This window comes from Zeugodacus cucurbitae, chromosome 3 (assembly GCF_028554725.1).
Source record: "Zeugodacus cucurbitae isolate PBARC_wt_2022May chromosome 3, idZeuCucr1.2, whole genome shotgun sequence".
Lineage (NCBI taxonomy): Eukaryota > Metazoa > Arthropoda > Insecta > Diptera > Tephritidae > Zeugodacus > Zeugodacus cucurbitae.
The window spans coordinates 11,449,163-11,467,650 of NC_071668.1; the positions used below are offsets into that span (position 1 = coordinate 11,449,163).

General features: G+C 37.0%; 1 protein-coding gene across 17 annotated transcripts in view; it reads left to right on the top strand.

Annotated features, from left to right (window-relative positions):
• The window catches only part of LOC105210802 (serine-rich adhesin for platelets), a 115,397-nt gene extending 105,965 nt beyond the window's left edge, over window positions 1-9,432 (top strand). For 13 of the 17 annotated variants that reach the window (XM_054226300.1, XM_054226294.1, XM_054226295.1 and 10 more), the window contains 6 exons: window positions 79-1,166; window positions 1,245-2,061; window positions 2,182-2,960; window positions 3,047-4,730; window positions 6,376-7,266; window positions 7,376-9,432. In XM_054226300.1, the coding sequence (XP_054082275.1) occupies window positions 79-1,166; window positions 1,245-2,061; window positions 2,182-2,960; window positions 3,047-4,730; window positions 6,376-7,266; window positions 7,376-9,202 (7,086 nt within the window). In that variant the 3' untranslated portion in view covers window positions 9,203-9,432. The remainder of the gene's footprint in view (window positions 1-78; window positions 1,167-1,244; window positions 2,062-2,181; window positions 2,961-3,046; window positions 4,731-6,375; window positions 7,267-7,375) is intronic. The other 4 variants (XM_054226301.1, XM_029039355.2, XM_029039356.2 and 1 more) reach the window with 4 other exon arrangements.
• Window positions 9,433-18,488: the final 9,056 nt, after the last annotated feature.

Here is an 18,488-nt window from a genome sequence, read left to right on the forward strand (position 1 = left end):
AGTATTGCCACTGACGAAGTCGTTAACTTAAATAATAACCTAACTGACATAAAATGTTTATCAATTCTATTGCACTAGGTCAAACGCGAATTGGCCGTTGTCTATGAACGTGAATTGCAAGCACAACGTGAGCGTGAGCTTGAAGTCCGACAACAAGCACGAAACGCCTACGAACAAGAAATGCAAGCAGCTTCCGCAGCTGCAACTACGGAGGCACAACGCCGTCAGTCGCCAATAAATTCAATAAACAATAACAACAACAATGCTAATGTTATTACAAATGGCAGCAGCAATAGCGTCATGAACAGCCAAAATGATTTTCAATTGCCACCCGCGCATCAGCAACCGATTAATATCAATACACACAGCATTGAGCTCTCCTCATCTCCCACCGATTCGGTTTCATCGGGACAAGGTACTGATGCTGCTACTTCAGCAGCCTTGCACTCGGGTGGCGTTTCATTGTCATATGTTGGTGATGAACCCTCGCAGAATAGGCTCTTGAAATGCAGTCTCTGCGACTTCACAACATTATTCCGCGCCCAATTGTTGGACCACGAAATGGATGAGCATTGTAAAACGAAATTCTTCCGCTGTGAAAAGTGTTCGTATGTCACACATATAAAAGCGCGTTTTAGCAAACATGTTAAATATCACTCCATGCCTATGATTAAGTGCGTCACTTGCGATTTTCGCACACCATATAAATGGAATCTCGATCGTCATATGAAAAATCATGGTGGTGCTGGTCCATTCAAGTGTGCCGCCTGTGATTTCACCGCTGATATAAAGCAATCCCTGACCGTTCACGAAATGAACCACCATGTGCCGCCGGTGGGACATGCAGCGGGCATGTCGCTGGCACGACGACGCAACAAAGTCGGCGGTACAGATTTATGCGATGACTTCCTAAGCGATTCGGTAGATTTAATAGAAGATCATTATAATAATAATAATATTGATGAATACGAAGAAGCTTTAATGACTGTGGAACCGTACAGCAAGCGTAGTAAATATGATGATGATGAACCCACCGACTTGTCGGCGAAAGGAGGCTCCTCCGACACATCTTCCGTGCATAATCAAAGTGTGAGTTTAGCACAGACGCCAAAGGCGAAGAGACCTATACCGAATCTCATTCCGATACCGAAAAATACCGGATCAAGGTGAGTTATAAAATATGAAATTTTCTTGTTTCTTATAAATTAATTAACCAAAATTTTCTTTTCATTTGTTTCATTCAGCATTATTAACCTTTCGAAAGAGTTTGCCACACCGCGTAGCTCTCTTACGGATATCGCATCCATGTTTCTCAATGACAAACACATTTCCGAAATTTTTGAGAAGACGGATGCAGCCCAATTGTCACCCACCCCCACCGTCGCGTCCACATCAAGTCACGCTTCACGTAGTTTATTACAAAAGAAGCCCATACCTGGTGGCAGCTTTTTCGACAAATTAAAGTCCTCTGCATTGACAGGGCCAAATGAAAATCTTATCTGCCCTTGCGGCCACATGGCAAAATGCTTGTCTGAATCGATAATACATCGCAAGACTTGCAATTTCGCCGCTATCGCCGAAGATGACATCGAAGAAGAGCAAGATGATGCAGATGATCGTCTGGAAATAGATTTTAACGATGACGACGATCGCCAGTCACATTCGGCACTGAATTTGAGTGTTACCGGATCGACACGTTGTCAGCATTGTCGCCACCGTTGCAAATCGTCAGTAGATCTTTTGAATCATCTTAAACAATGCACCGAAGCAAGCCGTTGTGGCAATGATTCATTTGATTCACTCTCTGGTGAGAGCAACGGTGGACGTGCTGGTTGCGCTGACTCCATTGCAGATCAGCATCCTATGGAGAATCGTGTATTTATTTGGAATAAAATTCCGGGCGGTGAGCCTGGACAACGTGAAGGCAGTCAATGCTCAGATTCACGCGGGCAAGCAAACAATACAATGGAGTCTTCGGGCAGCAGCGGGCATGGCGCCAGTAGTGCTACTTGTGAGGAGAACAGTTATTATGGTGTTGAAACAGCGCCAGGTTATGGCGAGGTGAGTTTGTATGCTATTTTAATGCTAGATTGATATAAATACATGACATCTCTTAACCACATTTCGCAATTGGTTAGAGTATTTGTATAAAATGAAAATTGAAACTTTCACTATCTGCAGGTAACGAAAAAGATGACACCAGAGGAGGAAGCAGCTAATTCATCATTGAAAAAGGTTTACAAATGTCCACATTGTTCCTTTTGGGCTTCCACAGCATCGCGTTTTCACGTACACATTGTTGGTCATTTGAATAAGAAACCGTTTGAATGCTCACTCTGCTCGTATCGTTCCAATTGGCGTTGGGATATAACGAAGCACATACGCCTAAAGACCATCCGCGATCCGAGCCACAAGAATGCACGTGTCTTGATGAATGACGAGACCGGTCGTCGAAACTATACCAAATACAATAAATATATAACATTGATGAAAGTCACCGAAGAAGACGGTGATCCGAAATTGATGAAATCTGGCGAGATGACACCCAATCAGGTCGCTTCACTTTCCTTCATCAATGACTTTAACAAAGGTGTGGTGTCCAATGCATTGACATCAACGCACTTGAATGGCATAAAGGAGGACATAACCCTCGAACCAATACCATCCAAGTCAAGCAATGGCGGTGGCGGTAATAACGGTAGTGATCAGTTAAACGATAGTTTTATACATATACCTTTACTGGCTACGATGATGAATGTTGCAATGACACAACAACAGCATCAGCAACAGAAGGATGCGGATCAAGGTCAAACAACCATGATAACACCTTCAGTCACCATTTCTGCAGTGAAACGCTCGCCACCGCCACTAATGAAACCAAGCGATGATCTCGTTACGGACGTGCGACAGGAGGGGAATGAGAAGAAAACATTCTATCGTTGTCGTAAATGCAGTTTTCGGTGAGTTAATTAAAATTTATTTATAATATATTTTATAAATTTTAACTCTTGAAATCATTTATTTTTATTTCTTCTCGCTTTCTCAGTCATACCAATCGCGACGCGGTACTCGCCCACGTCAAAATACATTATCAGGATGCCAATTATCCGATTGTAACAGCAACAGCAACTACTTCACCAAAATTGCTGAATTCGCAACAACAACAACCCAACACACCACTTCAAGTGGCTGTGAATCAAAATATTTACATGAACAAAGTTCTCGCCGCAATGTGCCTTTCCCAGCAACAACAACAACAACAGCCCAATTCGAGTACACCAAACAATAACAACAATAATGATCAACAGCATTCCATAATATCAACCGGTCTGCTACAGCAGGCTATACAGGGTGCCTCACCAAATTCACCACTCGGCTGTTTGGCATTATCGCTCGCCGGCAAGAGTCCAGCAAAAGCAACTGCTTCTATTTTAGAGCACGGTGAGCAGAAAGCGACACAAAATGAGGCAAGTGCCCAAAGGCCAACGTCGCCCAAACAACACAACAACAACAATCCAAATAATATAAGCATAGCAAATTTTGCGACGTCATCGTCGACAACCGCTTCTCCCAACTCCTCGGGCGGCAGTAATGCGATTGGTGGTGTTGGTATGGTCGGCAGTACGTCCACATCAGCATCATCGTTGCAACACTTGTTGACCTCACCGCGTGGCACTTACACAACATCATCATCAAATTCATCATTACGCAATCCAGTGCATTCGCCTACAATCGGCAACAGTATCAACAACAGCAATGGTGGTAGTGGTCATACTAATAACAATAATAACAATAAAAATTTGGTTATGGGTGCTTTAACAGTTCTGAAACACAACATCGCAACAACGCCTTCACGGCACTCAAACGACGGTGTCTTTGGTTCACCCACAAGCGCCGTTTCAACAGCAGCAGCAGCAGCCGCAACAGCAACAGATGTAAATGCTACATCATCATCATCATCATTACTACTAGCGTCACCAAATGGTGCTGGTAGTGCAGCACAACACAATACACCCAGTGGCACAACAGTAACTACACTTTCAACTACTCCTTCCAATTGTAATGCATTCAACGGAGTTAAAAGCGCTAACAATCCATATCATATGCAAATGGGTGGTCTCATCGGTGCTTCTTCATCTATGTCCAACAATCATAATGTTGTTGGTAGTGGTGGTAGTGTTGGTGGTGGTGGTGGTAACGGTGTCGGTGTCATTGGTAGTCAAATGACTCATAGTGATAATAAGAATAGTCTATGTATTGGTGGTATTATGTTTGGTTCTAATAATTCTACTACTACTACTACTTCTACTACTAGTTTAATTCGCAATACTTCCATACCTACTACTACAACATCATCATCAGCAATAGCAACAATAGCTAGCAGTCCTACAACTGCTGGCCATAGTGGTGGTGCATCATCATCTTCATGTAATTTGTTATTAAATTCGGCTCAGTCGGCAACAGCGGCGGCGGCGGCGGCAGCAGCAGCGGCAGCAGCTCTTTATGCTTCCAATGCGATCACATTGTCACCGCCATCGGCATCGTCGTCGTCGTGCATTTCGGCAAATGCAACAACAGCAAACAATTTCAATAATCTCACACAAAATCTCAATCAAAGTCCAAATAACAATTGTAGTAATTTATTAGTAAACGACAGCGAGCGACGTGAACCGTCGCCGTATCGTTGCGGTCATTGTCATCAAGTATCGAATTGGAAGCATGTCATTCAGGTATTTTTATACTTACTCGGTATATGTACTAATCCTCTAATCCAAACAAAAGCAAAAGCAAAACAATCCAAATATTTGCCATTCACTTTCATTTACATACATTTTGACTTTCTTTTAGTGCTATATACTTAACTCTATTGTTTAACAACAACAACAACATTTGATAAAGTCGCGCAGTATATATTTTTGTTTAGAAATTACAAGTAGTTAGTTGTGCTGTTAGGGCGTAGCAGCTAATATACATACGTACGAGTTCCGCTCTGAAGGCAGCACTAAAAGCGATTCTTTGGGTGTTCGAAACACTTTTTATTGTTATATATTTCGATTTCCGAGTTTTTAGCTCCTTTACATCGTGGCAGAGACATAAATTATTATAAAATCAAAAGGAAATCTATAAATATACTTAAGTTTAATTTCCACTGAAGATTTTAATTTGAACTCAACAAAAGCTCTCACAAGCGAGAGAAATAAATTTTAAACAGTTTTTCAATATTTTTAAAATTGATAAGACCAACAAAACGAACTAATTATTTCTATAAACGAGAAAAAAAAATAGTTTAGAACATGAAATTTAAATAAAGTAGGTTTCAAAAATCCTTAAATATTATGAGAAAGATAAAATGTTAGTCACTAGGTTATATTATAGGTTTCATTGCATCTACTCCCAGTTTTTTTTTATCAAGTTAATTTTTAGCGTCAGAATTTCCGTTTAATATTTCGTCCGCTTGTTGCACGTCGCTATAGTACAAATATATATAACAATAACACCAACCACCCAATCATGGCAACTCTTGTGTTTGTATAGAAAATTGTTATCGTCCAACTGGTAAATATACGCTGGTTTTATATAATTTTTGTCTTTTGTGTACAATAATAAATGCATACAAATAACTCAGTTACTATATAACGGTTTTGGTGTTAGTATCATATTTTCATTAAATTCTAAATACATTTGGTCTCTGGTATAAAAAATGCATTAAATAGATCTTTAAAACGAATAACTTGGTCATGAATCTTAAAAATGTTAATATTAAATGATGAACAAAGATACATTTTGGGTTTATATATATATTTAACTTATCTTAAAATATCATTTTAACACAATATTCATAAAAAATTAAAAAATTCATATGTACAGTAAATGAATGGTATCCGTTAGCGCAGGTGTCTGGTACGCATTGAAATTAAACACACATTTCACATTTCATTCATTACCGAAAGTGCTAGTCCAATAAGGTGCTTAAGTGTTTTGCGCCGAGGAAGTATGTTTGTCCCAAAACGCATATGCTTAAAAAAAAATATTTTTCATATTTATTAGAAATCTATTTCTTCCAATGGTTTATATTTGTGTGTAAAAATATTTGAAATTAGCAAATGTCTTCGAAATGTTTAGCATATATATTTACTATATGTAGTACTAAGTATACAGGCCAAACATTTGCTTTGTACTATTTTTTATTTTTTAACTTATTTTTAATATCATACATACATACCTATTATGTTATATATGATTTTCTTATAGTATTTATCGATAATATATTTTAGTAGATATATTATTTTTTCACTGTTCCGCATAAACCATTTCAAACAAATTTGTCTCACCCACCATTTTGTTCTCTATTTTCTTCCGATTTCGCACATGCAGCGGCATTGTCGCTTGAAACACGCTGGCGACATACGCATCGAAACCCTTGATCGCACCGTCAATAGCAATGAACGCAATGCGCCGCCCGTCTATCGACCGCTCGGCAGTGGCGCCACCAATGAGTCTAATTATGGGCAAACACTTAAAGCTTTACAACAACAACAGCAACAGCATATGCAGCAGCAACAACAACAACACCAACAGCAATCCACACATCTGCACAACATGTCGGGTCCGCCAAGCAACAGTGTACTTATGAGCAACAACAAAAACGAGCAACATCTGTTGCATTCACCACTCGCCGGCACTGCAGCCGCCAATGCGGCGACTACACCGCAAGAGCTGCAACAAGCTGCCGCCGCTTATATCGCAGCCACCTATAAGGCTGCAGCAGCAGCGGCAAATTCAGCTGGCAATAGTTCGGCGGCAGCCGCCGTCGCCGCAGCAGCTGCGCTTGGACTTAGCAGCGAGGATTTGTTGTTGCATCAACAATTGCAGCAAAATGATCAAATTGAAATAACGCGCTTACCGCAAGGTGTCGGCAGCGCAGCTGCCGGCCAGTCGCAGTCGTCAGTACAACAGCCGCAGCCACAACAACAACAATTGAATTCGAAATGCAAGCAGCAAAAGTGCCCAATGTGCCCGTACATCTCGGAGAGCAAATCGCAAATGAATTATCACATCTCGTTGCATAAGCCGACGCAGTACGAGTGCAAATTGTGCACCTTCGTGTGCGCGAAGAAGCAGCATTTGAGCAGTCACATGCGTACCGTGCATCAGCAACACAATTTGGGTGCGTCCAACCAAATGAGCAGCAGCATAAACGCCGCCATCAATTCCATGGACTTCAGCATGGCGCTGCAATTAGCTGCCGTTGCGCAGGCGCAACAGGTAAGCGGAATTAAATATTGATTTGTAGCCACTGCCACCAATTGTTCCGCTCTTAAATAATATCATTCTTAAGAATTCTGCTTATTCACATGTTCTCTTCTCTTTTCAGGATCCTTCATCATTAAACTCGCCACTAGCTATAGATCTGACAGCTTTAAAGCAGAAATTTTCTGTGTTTCATCAGGAACACCAACAACAACAGCAACGCCAATCACAGCAAGCAGCTGCCCAACACACGCAACAACAACTACAACACGCCCACCTACATGCGCCAACTTCCGTTGAGAATCGAATAAAGTGCATACTTTACTGCCCCAAATGTCCCGCGCGTTACATAGAAAAATACGCTGAAACCTCGAGTGCCAAATCGGAATTGGAGGATCACCTGAAATACCACAGTGGCAGCGATGCGCTGAGTCGCATGGCCAACAGCAAGCCAACTACAGCACCCGCCTTCAAATGTGAATTCTGCGATTATGCCGGCGCACACGAAGTCTACATACAGAAGCACCGTTATGTGCACACACAAAGCTATCAGGACAAATGTGCCGAACTGTATAAGCACGTACACGAGGATGCCGAATATGCGCCGCCCAAACTTATGCAAATCACCTTGGCCAAGAGCCTGCAACAGGCGCCCGAAACCATTTGGATCGTCGACAATGACCTCAATGAGCAGTGCAAAGAGCAGCATCAGCAACAACAACACGCCAGCATATCATCCTCTTCTGTGACGCCCGGAATAGCGTCCGCAACAATGGCAGCTACAGCACACTTCGATACCGCTAATTCGCTGTTGAAAAAACAGTTGGAGTCCGGTATGGGTGGTAGCAGCGCTGGTGGTGCAGGTAGTAGCGCTGCAATGGGCCACTCGCCTCCACCGACACCTATGCCCAAAGAGCTGCCCAACGCCGATGCGGATGATTCATCGAATATGCCATCGACGAGCGCTTCAGTGGCCACCAGCGATTTAGCAGTGGATGGCGGCAGTGATTTCACCTCGAGCATCGCCTCGCCGGCGGCAATGGAGAAATGTCTCTACTGTCCCTACGAGACGAAGCATACCACATTCTACAAAGCGCACTTACAGCATCACATATGCATTAGCCAGCAGAAGGAGGCTTACACCTGCGAACATTGCGATTATACGGATGCCAAGCAGGAGCACATCGAAGAGCACACACGTGTGCACTTCAATGCGGTGGAGAAACTGAAATCGGTAGCCTTCTTCACCTCATACGACAATTTGGAATTGAGTGTGGAGCAGGAGCAGGGTGGTGGCGGCGCAGATGATGAGGCAACAGCGGCAACATCAGAGGAGTTGATGGAGGAGCGCGAACAGCAAGCAGAAGACCCGAGCGAACCACAGGAGTCCATGCAAAATGAAGTGCTCTTAAATATCAAACAAGAGCACAACAACAACAATGAGGAGCATGTCATCAATGAAAATGTGCTAAAGGAGCAACAACTGACGGCGGTGAAAGGTAGCAGCAGCGGTGGTTTGAAAATAAAAGTCGACAGCGATGACAGATCTGCAGAGAAAACGCCAACTGCTGCAACAACAACAACAGCAGCAGCAACGGACAACATGAAAAAACCTTGCAACAAAATTATACTCTACAAAAATGATGGTTGCTTGAGCATAAAGCGCGAAGGTGCCAACTCTACCATTAACGGCAGCAACAACAATAACAATTCAAATGCTAATTGTGAAAATATTAGTGATCGCCTGCGTCGTCGCATATCGCGTAATAACAGCAGCAATGCCACACATTTAAATGGCAATGCGAACAATAATAACAACAACAACAACAACAATATAAGTGATGAACAAAGCGCTGCTGTTGCTGTTGCCACTGGCTGTGGCGCACAGCAGCCAAGCCACAAAACCATATTAGTAAACGCCAAAACAGGTCAGGTTATTAGTCGGAATTAATACTTGCTTGGCGATGTATGTACATATGTATGCGTGAAGCTGCACAGTCGCTGTGGCAGCAGCATGTTTATGTTTGTAGCGTTTGTTAAGGAAAATGAATTATTTCTTGTTGTACTTCAAACAATTCTGTTATTGTACCAGCTGCTATTGTTGTTTTTATCAGTTTCTGAATTTGCTAAATGTTTTTTTTTGTTGTTTTTTTTTTTTTAAGAAAACCAAATAAGTGTTATTATACTACAAACAGAAAAACATATTATTTCATAATTGCTTAATTTTAAGTGCGTTTTAATTAAAATTTGTTGCATCTAACTTAACAAAGTCGCTGTCTTCCAAAGCGCTTTGAGTTCTTTCATGTTAATTACTGCAAAATATGTTTTGTTGTTTTTGTTTTAATAATTTGTGACACACAATTTACATAAAAATATTAATTTTGAATATTTTCTAGTTATTATATTAGCTTTATATAATGTAAAATACGCACTACACAATACTAATGGGTTTCGGAAACACCAATAATTACACACACACACACACAAGTGCATTTTTTTTTATTGTTTCAATATAAAAATAATTGTTTGTTGTTAATGAAAATATGAATATAATGTCTTTATATTACAATTTAATTAATTTTATTAAATAATATTTGTTTTCTTAATTAATATTTATGTATATATTTAAGTGTGTTGCATAATTAGAAACAGTAATTGAAAAAAACTTGAATTTCAGCAAAGAATATTTTTTAAATAAACAAAAAATCATTTTTTTTAATAATTTTAGGCAATATTACGTTATCTGCGCGCATAAAATGTAGATTTTTTTGTTTTGAACAAAAATAATAATTATTAAATTTAGCACTTTTAGGCTTAATACACAGAAAACCACTGGAAAAAAAGAAATATTTCAAAAATGTTTTGGTTTTTTGATATTCGAATTTATTTTTTTTTTATTTTTAAATTAATTTATTTTTTTTTTAATTAATTTTTTTTTTTTTAATTAATTTTTTTTTTAATTTTTAAATTATTTCTTTTAATTTTAAATTTTTTTTTAAGATTAATTTTTTTTTAATTAATTTTTTTTAATTAATTTTTTCTTTTTAATTTTAAATTTATTTTTGCTTTTTCAATTAATTTTATTTTATTTTGGGATTAATTTTTTTGATTAAAATTTTTTTATTAATTTTTTCTTTTTAATTTAAAATTTAGTTTTTACTTCTTCAATTAATTTTTTTTCTATTTTATTTTTTTTTTTTTAATATATTTTTTCTTATATTAATTTTATTTTTTTAATTTAATTTTTTTTATTACTTAATTTGTTATTTTTTTCTTTTTAAATTATTATTTTTTTAATTTTTTTAATAATCTCTATTATTGGTGCAAATGTGTGTGCAGCTATGTAACTGTTACTGAAATTTAAATATAAAAAAATTAATTCTAATTAAATACACTAAATATTGGCTGTTTCCTAAAGTCAAAAATGAAGCACAAGCGTAAACTGCTAGCAGTTTGTGTGTGTTTCCAATTAGTTATAAAAGAAACTGTGATTTTCAAAATTGTATTGGAGTATAAATAATAACGGCAAATATTATATATATATATATGAAAAAAATAATAAAATTATATGTTATTGCACAATGCAAGACGCGCAAAAAGTGAGTTTTTAAAATTTAAATTAATTTAAAATCATATAAAAACACGTGCTTATGTTTAAATAATATTAATTTTTAATTATTAATTTAATTTTATTATTAATACACATTATTAGAAATAATAATTTTTAAAATTATTAACCATTTACTATTAATTTGTATTGTTATAATTATTATTGTTATACTTTATTATTAGCGTAAAAATTTTTATTTAATTTTCTTTTATTTTCTTTCATTTTAGTTGTTATTTTTTAATTTTACGTTTTTTTCTTAATGAATTTAATTACAATAATTGTTTTACTTTAGTTAATGTTCGTTAATTCAACACTTAAACCACATGCAACTAAAAGCAAAAAAGTATTTGCAGCAAGCCGTTCTCTAATTTAAACATATTATTTTATTATATGCTTACACACACACTCATATACATACATATTTATGTATATTATATATATCTTATGTACAGCGCATTTGCAATTGGCAAATGTCAACAAAATGAAAAATGAGTAGTTATATAGTCATTTATTTCTAACAAAATTTAAATAATATACTTTCAATGGCAGCACTGTCATATATGAAAGATTATTAGATATTAGTTAATTTACAAACAAAAATTATGAAAATGCACATTGCACAATTCTGTTAAAGTAGTAATGAAAAAAATAAGAAATTCTTTAAGTGTATATGTTATGGAAAATACTTTTTTAGTGCATTTCGTTGTTGTTGTATTTTTTGTTTTAAATGCTCAGCACAGATGGCACTTAAATTTTTATATTTAACGCTTAGCACTTTAAATGTATATTGAGCGCACACTATTGCTAATATAAGTAATGCAATTGTTTATAAATATTGAAAAAAGTACAGTTGAACTTCCCTAACTCGTATCAGTTTATTAAAAAAAAAACATAACTTCGAGTAAGTGAGACGACTTCCGAGTTACGGAAGGTAATTTGTATGAAGTTTTACTTCTATTGCCAATTGAAAAGTTCGAGTTATGGAAGTTCAACTGTATAACTTTATGTAAAAAATAGCAACACTTTTAATAAGCGAGATACACACTAATCTCACATTTTTTTGACAAGCATTTACTGGAAGTGAATTTTGATTTTATTTTTTTGATTCAGAAATACTAAATATTTTATTCAATTTTTGATTGGAGAAAAAAAATTAACAAAAATTGTTTTAAAAGATTTTTTTAATTTCAAATTAGTTGTTAATGAATTTATTAATACTTAAACGAACTACAAAGTTTTAATAATGATTTTAAAAAAGAGGTCTAAATTTTTTTTCTTATTTAAATTTATTTTGAACTAAATAGTATTTATAAAACAAAATTATTGAATTATTGAAAAAATCGATGTCAAAAAGTAAAAAAAAAAATATCAAAAAAAACTTAAATTAAATTGTGAATTATGTTTTGTTTCCACGTTTAAAAGCAAGCAACCATTTTTTGTGTTGCAATATGAAAATTTGCCAAAAACAATGCAAAAGCAACAACAAAAATACTAAAATAATTATTATTTCGTAACACATAAAATATAACATAAAGTAATACAACTATGTAGCAACACTTGTGGAATAGCGGGGCCATATAAGTAGTTTAGATGGATCTACATGTAATCATAAGATTTATAAATATGTATAAATGTACATAAAGACGTTTATATACATATGTACATACATATGTAAAATATGTCAAATTTATATAAAGTATATTAAGAAATACAATTTCTGTACTTGTAAATGCACTTACTAAATATTTACCTAGCTGATACATACATATATTGCGGTAAAAATATATATAATTTCTATATAGCACACTTAATTAATTAAATATTGTTAAAATTAAAGCATTAGCATATACCAAGAATGTGTATTATCTCGTACGTATGTACATATGTAATGCTATACGCATACATATACTTACTTATAAATACAACTATTATATACAAAAAAAAAATAAATGAGGTAAAATTTAATTAAAAAAACACTATTAATAGAGAAGACAAACTTTAAGCTAAACAAATAATATATATTATTAAAAATAATAATGAAAAATGTACAAAATCTGCATATGCAAAATTAAGAGAATCTTCAATAAAAAGCAATTTACACAAAAAGTCGTTTTTTCCTTTCCATTAATTTATTTCATTACATTTCAATTTGAAAAATTGTCTGATTGCATTGAAACGGCGGTCATTTTAAAATTCCATGCATAATTTTTTCTGGTCACCCCAGCGGCAAAAAATGAAATTTGTCCGCGGCTCAAATTTGACGATTTGCACCAGGCACCCAGAAATGCAGAAATAGCAGCAAGCAACCAGCAAATTATCTAGCTCGGTCGCAAACCATTAGCGAAGACACCACAGATAGGAGCAGTACGCATTAAAAATCCGCATTCACAAGAGTACGGGTGGAAATTACACTACGTCAGGTACAGTACGCATGGAAAGTGTCGCAAAAATTCACAATGATTCTTTTATATTCTTAGTTTATTGTTGTTGTTGTCACACCTTCGTCGTGTCAGCTGTCGCTTGTTGCTTCTTCACGAATTTTATCGGGCGCGCAAAAATTTACAAGTGACCACTCTAAAGTGTAAAAATACACGAAATTTACTCCCGGATAAAGAAATACAAAATATTGCAATTAGGTGAGACGACTTTAAGAATCCGTATAAATAGAAGTTTATCAATTTTTCTCCGAAATATAAAATGGAGGTTACGCAAATCATTTGTAAACAACAAAATGTTCAAAGTGGTGCAAGTACGAGTGCAAGTCATACCGTGCATTAGCAGCAATCAATTTGACTCTTGTCCAACCATCAATTCCATGGGCTTCAGCATGACTCTACTATTGATAGCCATTGTGCAGGCACAACAGGTTAGTGGAATTAATATTTGACTTGTAGCCTCTGCCACCTTAGAGATTTTATCTCTTTTCAGGATGTTTCATGATTAAACTCGTCTAACAATAGATCTGACAGCTTTAAAGCTAAAAATTCCGGTATTCATCAGGAACACCAGCAACACCAAATCGAAGCAACCAACTGCCCAAAAAGCAATAGCATGAGGATGCCAAATATGAGCCGTCCAAACTTATGCAAATCATCTTGGCCAAGAGCCTGCAACAGGCGACCGAAACCATCTGGATCGTCGACAATGACCTCAATAAGCAGTGCCAAGATCAGCAGCTGCAACAACATGCGAGTTATCATCCTCATGTGGAGCAAGAAGGCGGCGCAGATAATGCGGCGACAGCCTCAGAAGAATTGGGGGGAACAACGAGAACGGCAAGCAGAAAACCCAAGGCAGCTACACGAGTCCATGTAAAATGAATAAATGACCTTAAATATTGAACAAAAACACAACTACAGGAGCATGTAATTGATATAAATATGCTGAAGGAGCAACAATTGACGTCGACAAATGCACTGAAAGGTGGTGGTAGCAGCAGCGGTGTGAAAATAAAAAGGCACTATTATTAATAAGAAGACAAACAAATAATATATGTAACGAAAAATTTACAAAATAATTGACAAAATTTCAATAAAAAGCATTTTACTCGTTTTTTCCATTAATTTATTTCATTTTATTTGGCGGAAATTAGTTAAATTGCATTAAAACGGCGTCATTTTAAAATTCCATGCATAATTTTTTCTGGTCACCCCAGCGGCAAAAAATGAAATTTGTCCGCAGCACAAATTTGACGATTTGCACCAGGCACCCAGAAATGCAGAATTTGCAGCAAGCAACCAGCAAATTTATTTAGCCTGGTCGAAAACCATTAGCGAAGACACCACATACGAACAGTACGCAGGGAAAGGCCACATTGGCAATATAGTACGGACTACAGGTGGGTACAGTATACATGGAAAGTGTCGCAAAAATTCACAATGATTCTTTATTGTTGTAGTCGTCACACCATTGTCGTGTCAGCTGTCTCTCGTTGCTTTTTCACGAATTTTATCAGGCGCCCAAAAATGTACAAGTGACCACTCTAAAGTGTAAAAATACACGAATTTCACAATTTTTCCGGATAAAGAAAGTAAAAATATTGCAATTAGGTGAGATGACTTTAATAATCCGTATGAATAAAAATTTATCAGTTTTTCTGAGCAAGAAAATATTTAAAGTGGTGCAACTACGAATCCAAGTTGTACCGGGCATCAGCAACACAATTTGGCACGTCTTGCTCCATCAATTCCACTGGCTTCAGCATGAGCCTGCAATTGGCAGCAGTTGCGCAGACACAACAGGTTAGTGGAATTAATATCTGATTTGTACCCTCTGCCTCCATAATTACACCCTCTATAATCTCTTTTCAGGATCCTGCATGATTAAACGTGCCACTAGCTATAGATCAGACAGCTTGGAAGTAGAAAATTCTGTTCTTCATGATGACCAGCGACAATAGCAAAGCCTATCCCAGCATCCAGCTGCCTAATAAGCACGTGAACGAGGATGTCGAATGTGCGCTGTCCAAACTAATGCAAATCACCTTGGCTAAGATCCTGCAACAGGCGCCCGAAACCATCTGGATCGTCGACAATGACCTCAATAAGCAGTGCAAAGATCAGCATCAGCAACAACATGCCAGCATATCCTCCTCATCTGTCAGGCCGGTACTTCAATGCGGTGGAAAAGCTGAAATCGGTGGCTTTCTTCACTTTATACGACAACTTGGAATTGAGTGTGGAGCAAGGATACGATGGCGCAGCGACAGCGTCATCCGCAAGCGAACAACACGAGTCCATGCAAAATGAAATAAATGATCTTAAATATCGAACAAAAACACAACTACAGGAGCATGTAATTGATGTAAATATGATGGAGTAACAATTGACGCCGGCAAATGCACCGAAAGGTGGTAGGTGACAGTATGAAAAAAAAGCATGCTATTACAAATACTTGTGTAAAATGTATAAAATCTTCATATGTAAAATTAAATAAAGCAATTTACACAAAAAGTCGTTTTTTCCATTAATTTATTTCATTTTATTTGACGAATTTTGTCTGATTGCATTAAAACGGCGTCATTTTAAAATTCTATGCATAATTTTTTCTGGGCACGTACGCATGGAAAGTGCCGAAATTATTCACAATGATTCGCAATTTATTGCGTCGCACCATCGTCGTGTCAGCTGTCGCTTATTGCGCCTTCACGAATTCTACCAGGCGCGCGAAAATGTACAAGTGACCACTTTGAAGTGTAAAAATACACAAAATTTACAATTTTCTCCGGTAATACAAGATATTGCAATTAGGTGAGACGACTTTAATAATCTATATAAATAAAAGTTTATCACTTTTTCTCCGGGATATAAAATGGAGGTTATGCAAATAATTTGTAAGCAACAAAATGTTCAAAGTGATGCAAGTCATACCGTGCAGGAGCAACACAATTTGGAACGTCTTCAACCATCAATTCCACGGGCTTCAGTATGAGCCTGCATTTGACAGACGTTGCGCAGACACAACAGGTTAGTGGAATTAATATCTGATTTGTACCCTCTGCCTCCATAATTACACCTTATAAAATCTCTTTTCAGGATCATTCATGATTAAAGTCGCCACTAGCTGCAGCTCTGACAGCTTTTAGACAAAAATTTCAGTTCTTCATAAGGAAGACTAGCGACCACACCAACGCTTTTCACATCAATCAGCTGGCCAATAAACAAATACGTGCACGAGAATACCCAAACTTATGCAAATCACCTTAGTAAGAGCCTGCAACAGGCGCCCGAAACCATCTGGATCGTCGACAATGACCTCAATAAGCAGTGCAAAGATCAGCCTCAGCAACAACATGCCAGCATATCCTCCTCATCCGTCAGGCCGGTACTTCAATGCGGTCGAGAAGCTGAAATCGGTGGCTTTCTTCACTTCACACAGCAGGGACAGCTTTAGAAGAATTGGGGGAACAACGATAATAAGATAAACAAATAATATTAATATAAGTATTAAATAATATTGAAAAATGTGCAAAATCTTCACTTGCAAAATAAAGATTCGGTTTTTTACATTAATTTATTTCATTCTATTTGACGATAATTAGTTAAATTGCATTAAAACGGCGTCATTTTAAAATTTCATGCATCAATTTTTCTGGGCACCCCAGCGGCAAAAAATGAAATTTGTCCGCGGCTCAAATTTACACTACGGCAGGTACAGTACGCATGGAAAGTGTCGCCAAAAATTCACAATGATTAATTTATATTCTTAATTTATTGTTGTTGTCGCCACACCTTCGTCGTGTCAGCTGTCGCTTATTGCGCCTTCACGAATTCTACTAGGCGCGCAAAAATGTCATCTTTGCAAAAATTTACAAGTGACCACTCTAAAATGTAAAAATACACGAATTTTACAATTTTTCCGAATAAAGAAAATAAAAATATTGCAATTAGGTGAGATGACTTTAATAATCCGTATAAATAAAAGTTTATCCCTTTTTCTCCGAGATATAAAATGGAGGTTATGCAAATAATTTGAAAGCAACAAAGTGTTCGGAATGGTGCAAGTAGAGTGCAAGTCATACCGTGCGGTAGCAACACAATTTGGCACGTCTTCAACCATCAATTCCACGGGCTTCAGCATGGCCCTGCAATTGACAGCCGTTGCGCAGGCACGACAGGTTAGTATAATTAAATTTGTATTTGTAGCCTTTGCCACCATAATTACACCATATAAAATCTCTTTTCAGGATCATTCATTATTAAAGTCGCCACTAGCTGTAGCTCTGGAATACCTCAGCTCAGTATACCAGCAACAACAGCAACGCTTTTCACAGCAACCAGCTGCCTAATAAGCACATGGACGAGGATGTCGAATGTGCGACGTCCAAACTTATGCAAATCACCTTGGCCAAGAACGTGCAATAGGCGCTCGAAATCATTTGGATTGCGGACAATACCCTAAATGAGCAGTGCAAAGATCAGCAGCTGCAACAACATGCCAGTATCCTCATACGACGACTTGGAGTTGAGTGTAGAGCAAGAAAGCGGCGTGGATAATGGGGCGACAGCCTTAGAAGAATTAGGGGAACAACGAGAACAACAAAACCCCAGGCAGCCACAGGAGTCCATGCAAAGTGAAATGCTCTTAAATATGAAACATAGGAGCATGTCATCAATGAGAGAAGAAGCAACAATTGACAGCGTCACAGTTAATAGATTAAGATCAACAAATAATATACATGTATCATTAAAAATAATAATGAAAAGTGTGCAAAATATTCATTTTCAAAATAAAGAAACCAAAATTTGTTTTTTCCCTTAATTTATTTAATTCATTTGACGAAAATTAGTTAAATTGCGTTAAAACGGCGTCATTTTAAAATTCAATGATTATTTTTTTCTGGTCACCCCAGCGGCAAAAATGAAATTTGTCCGCAGCTCAAATTTGACGATTTGCACCAGGCACCCAGAAATGCAGAATTTTCAGCAAGCAACCACAAAAATTATTTAGCCCGGTCGAAAACCATTAGCGAAGACATCACAGATGGAACAGTACGCCAGGAAAGGCCACATTGACCATAGTACGGACTACAGGTGGGTACAGTATACATGGAAAGTGTCGCAAAAATTCACAATGATTCTTTATTGTTGTAGTCGTCACACCATTGTCGTGTCAGCTGTCCCTCGTT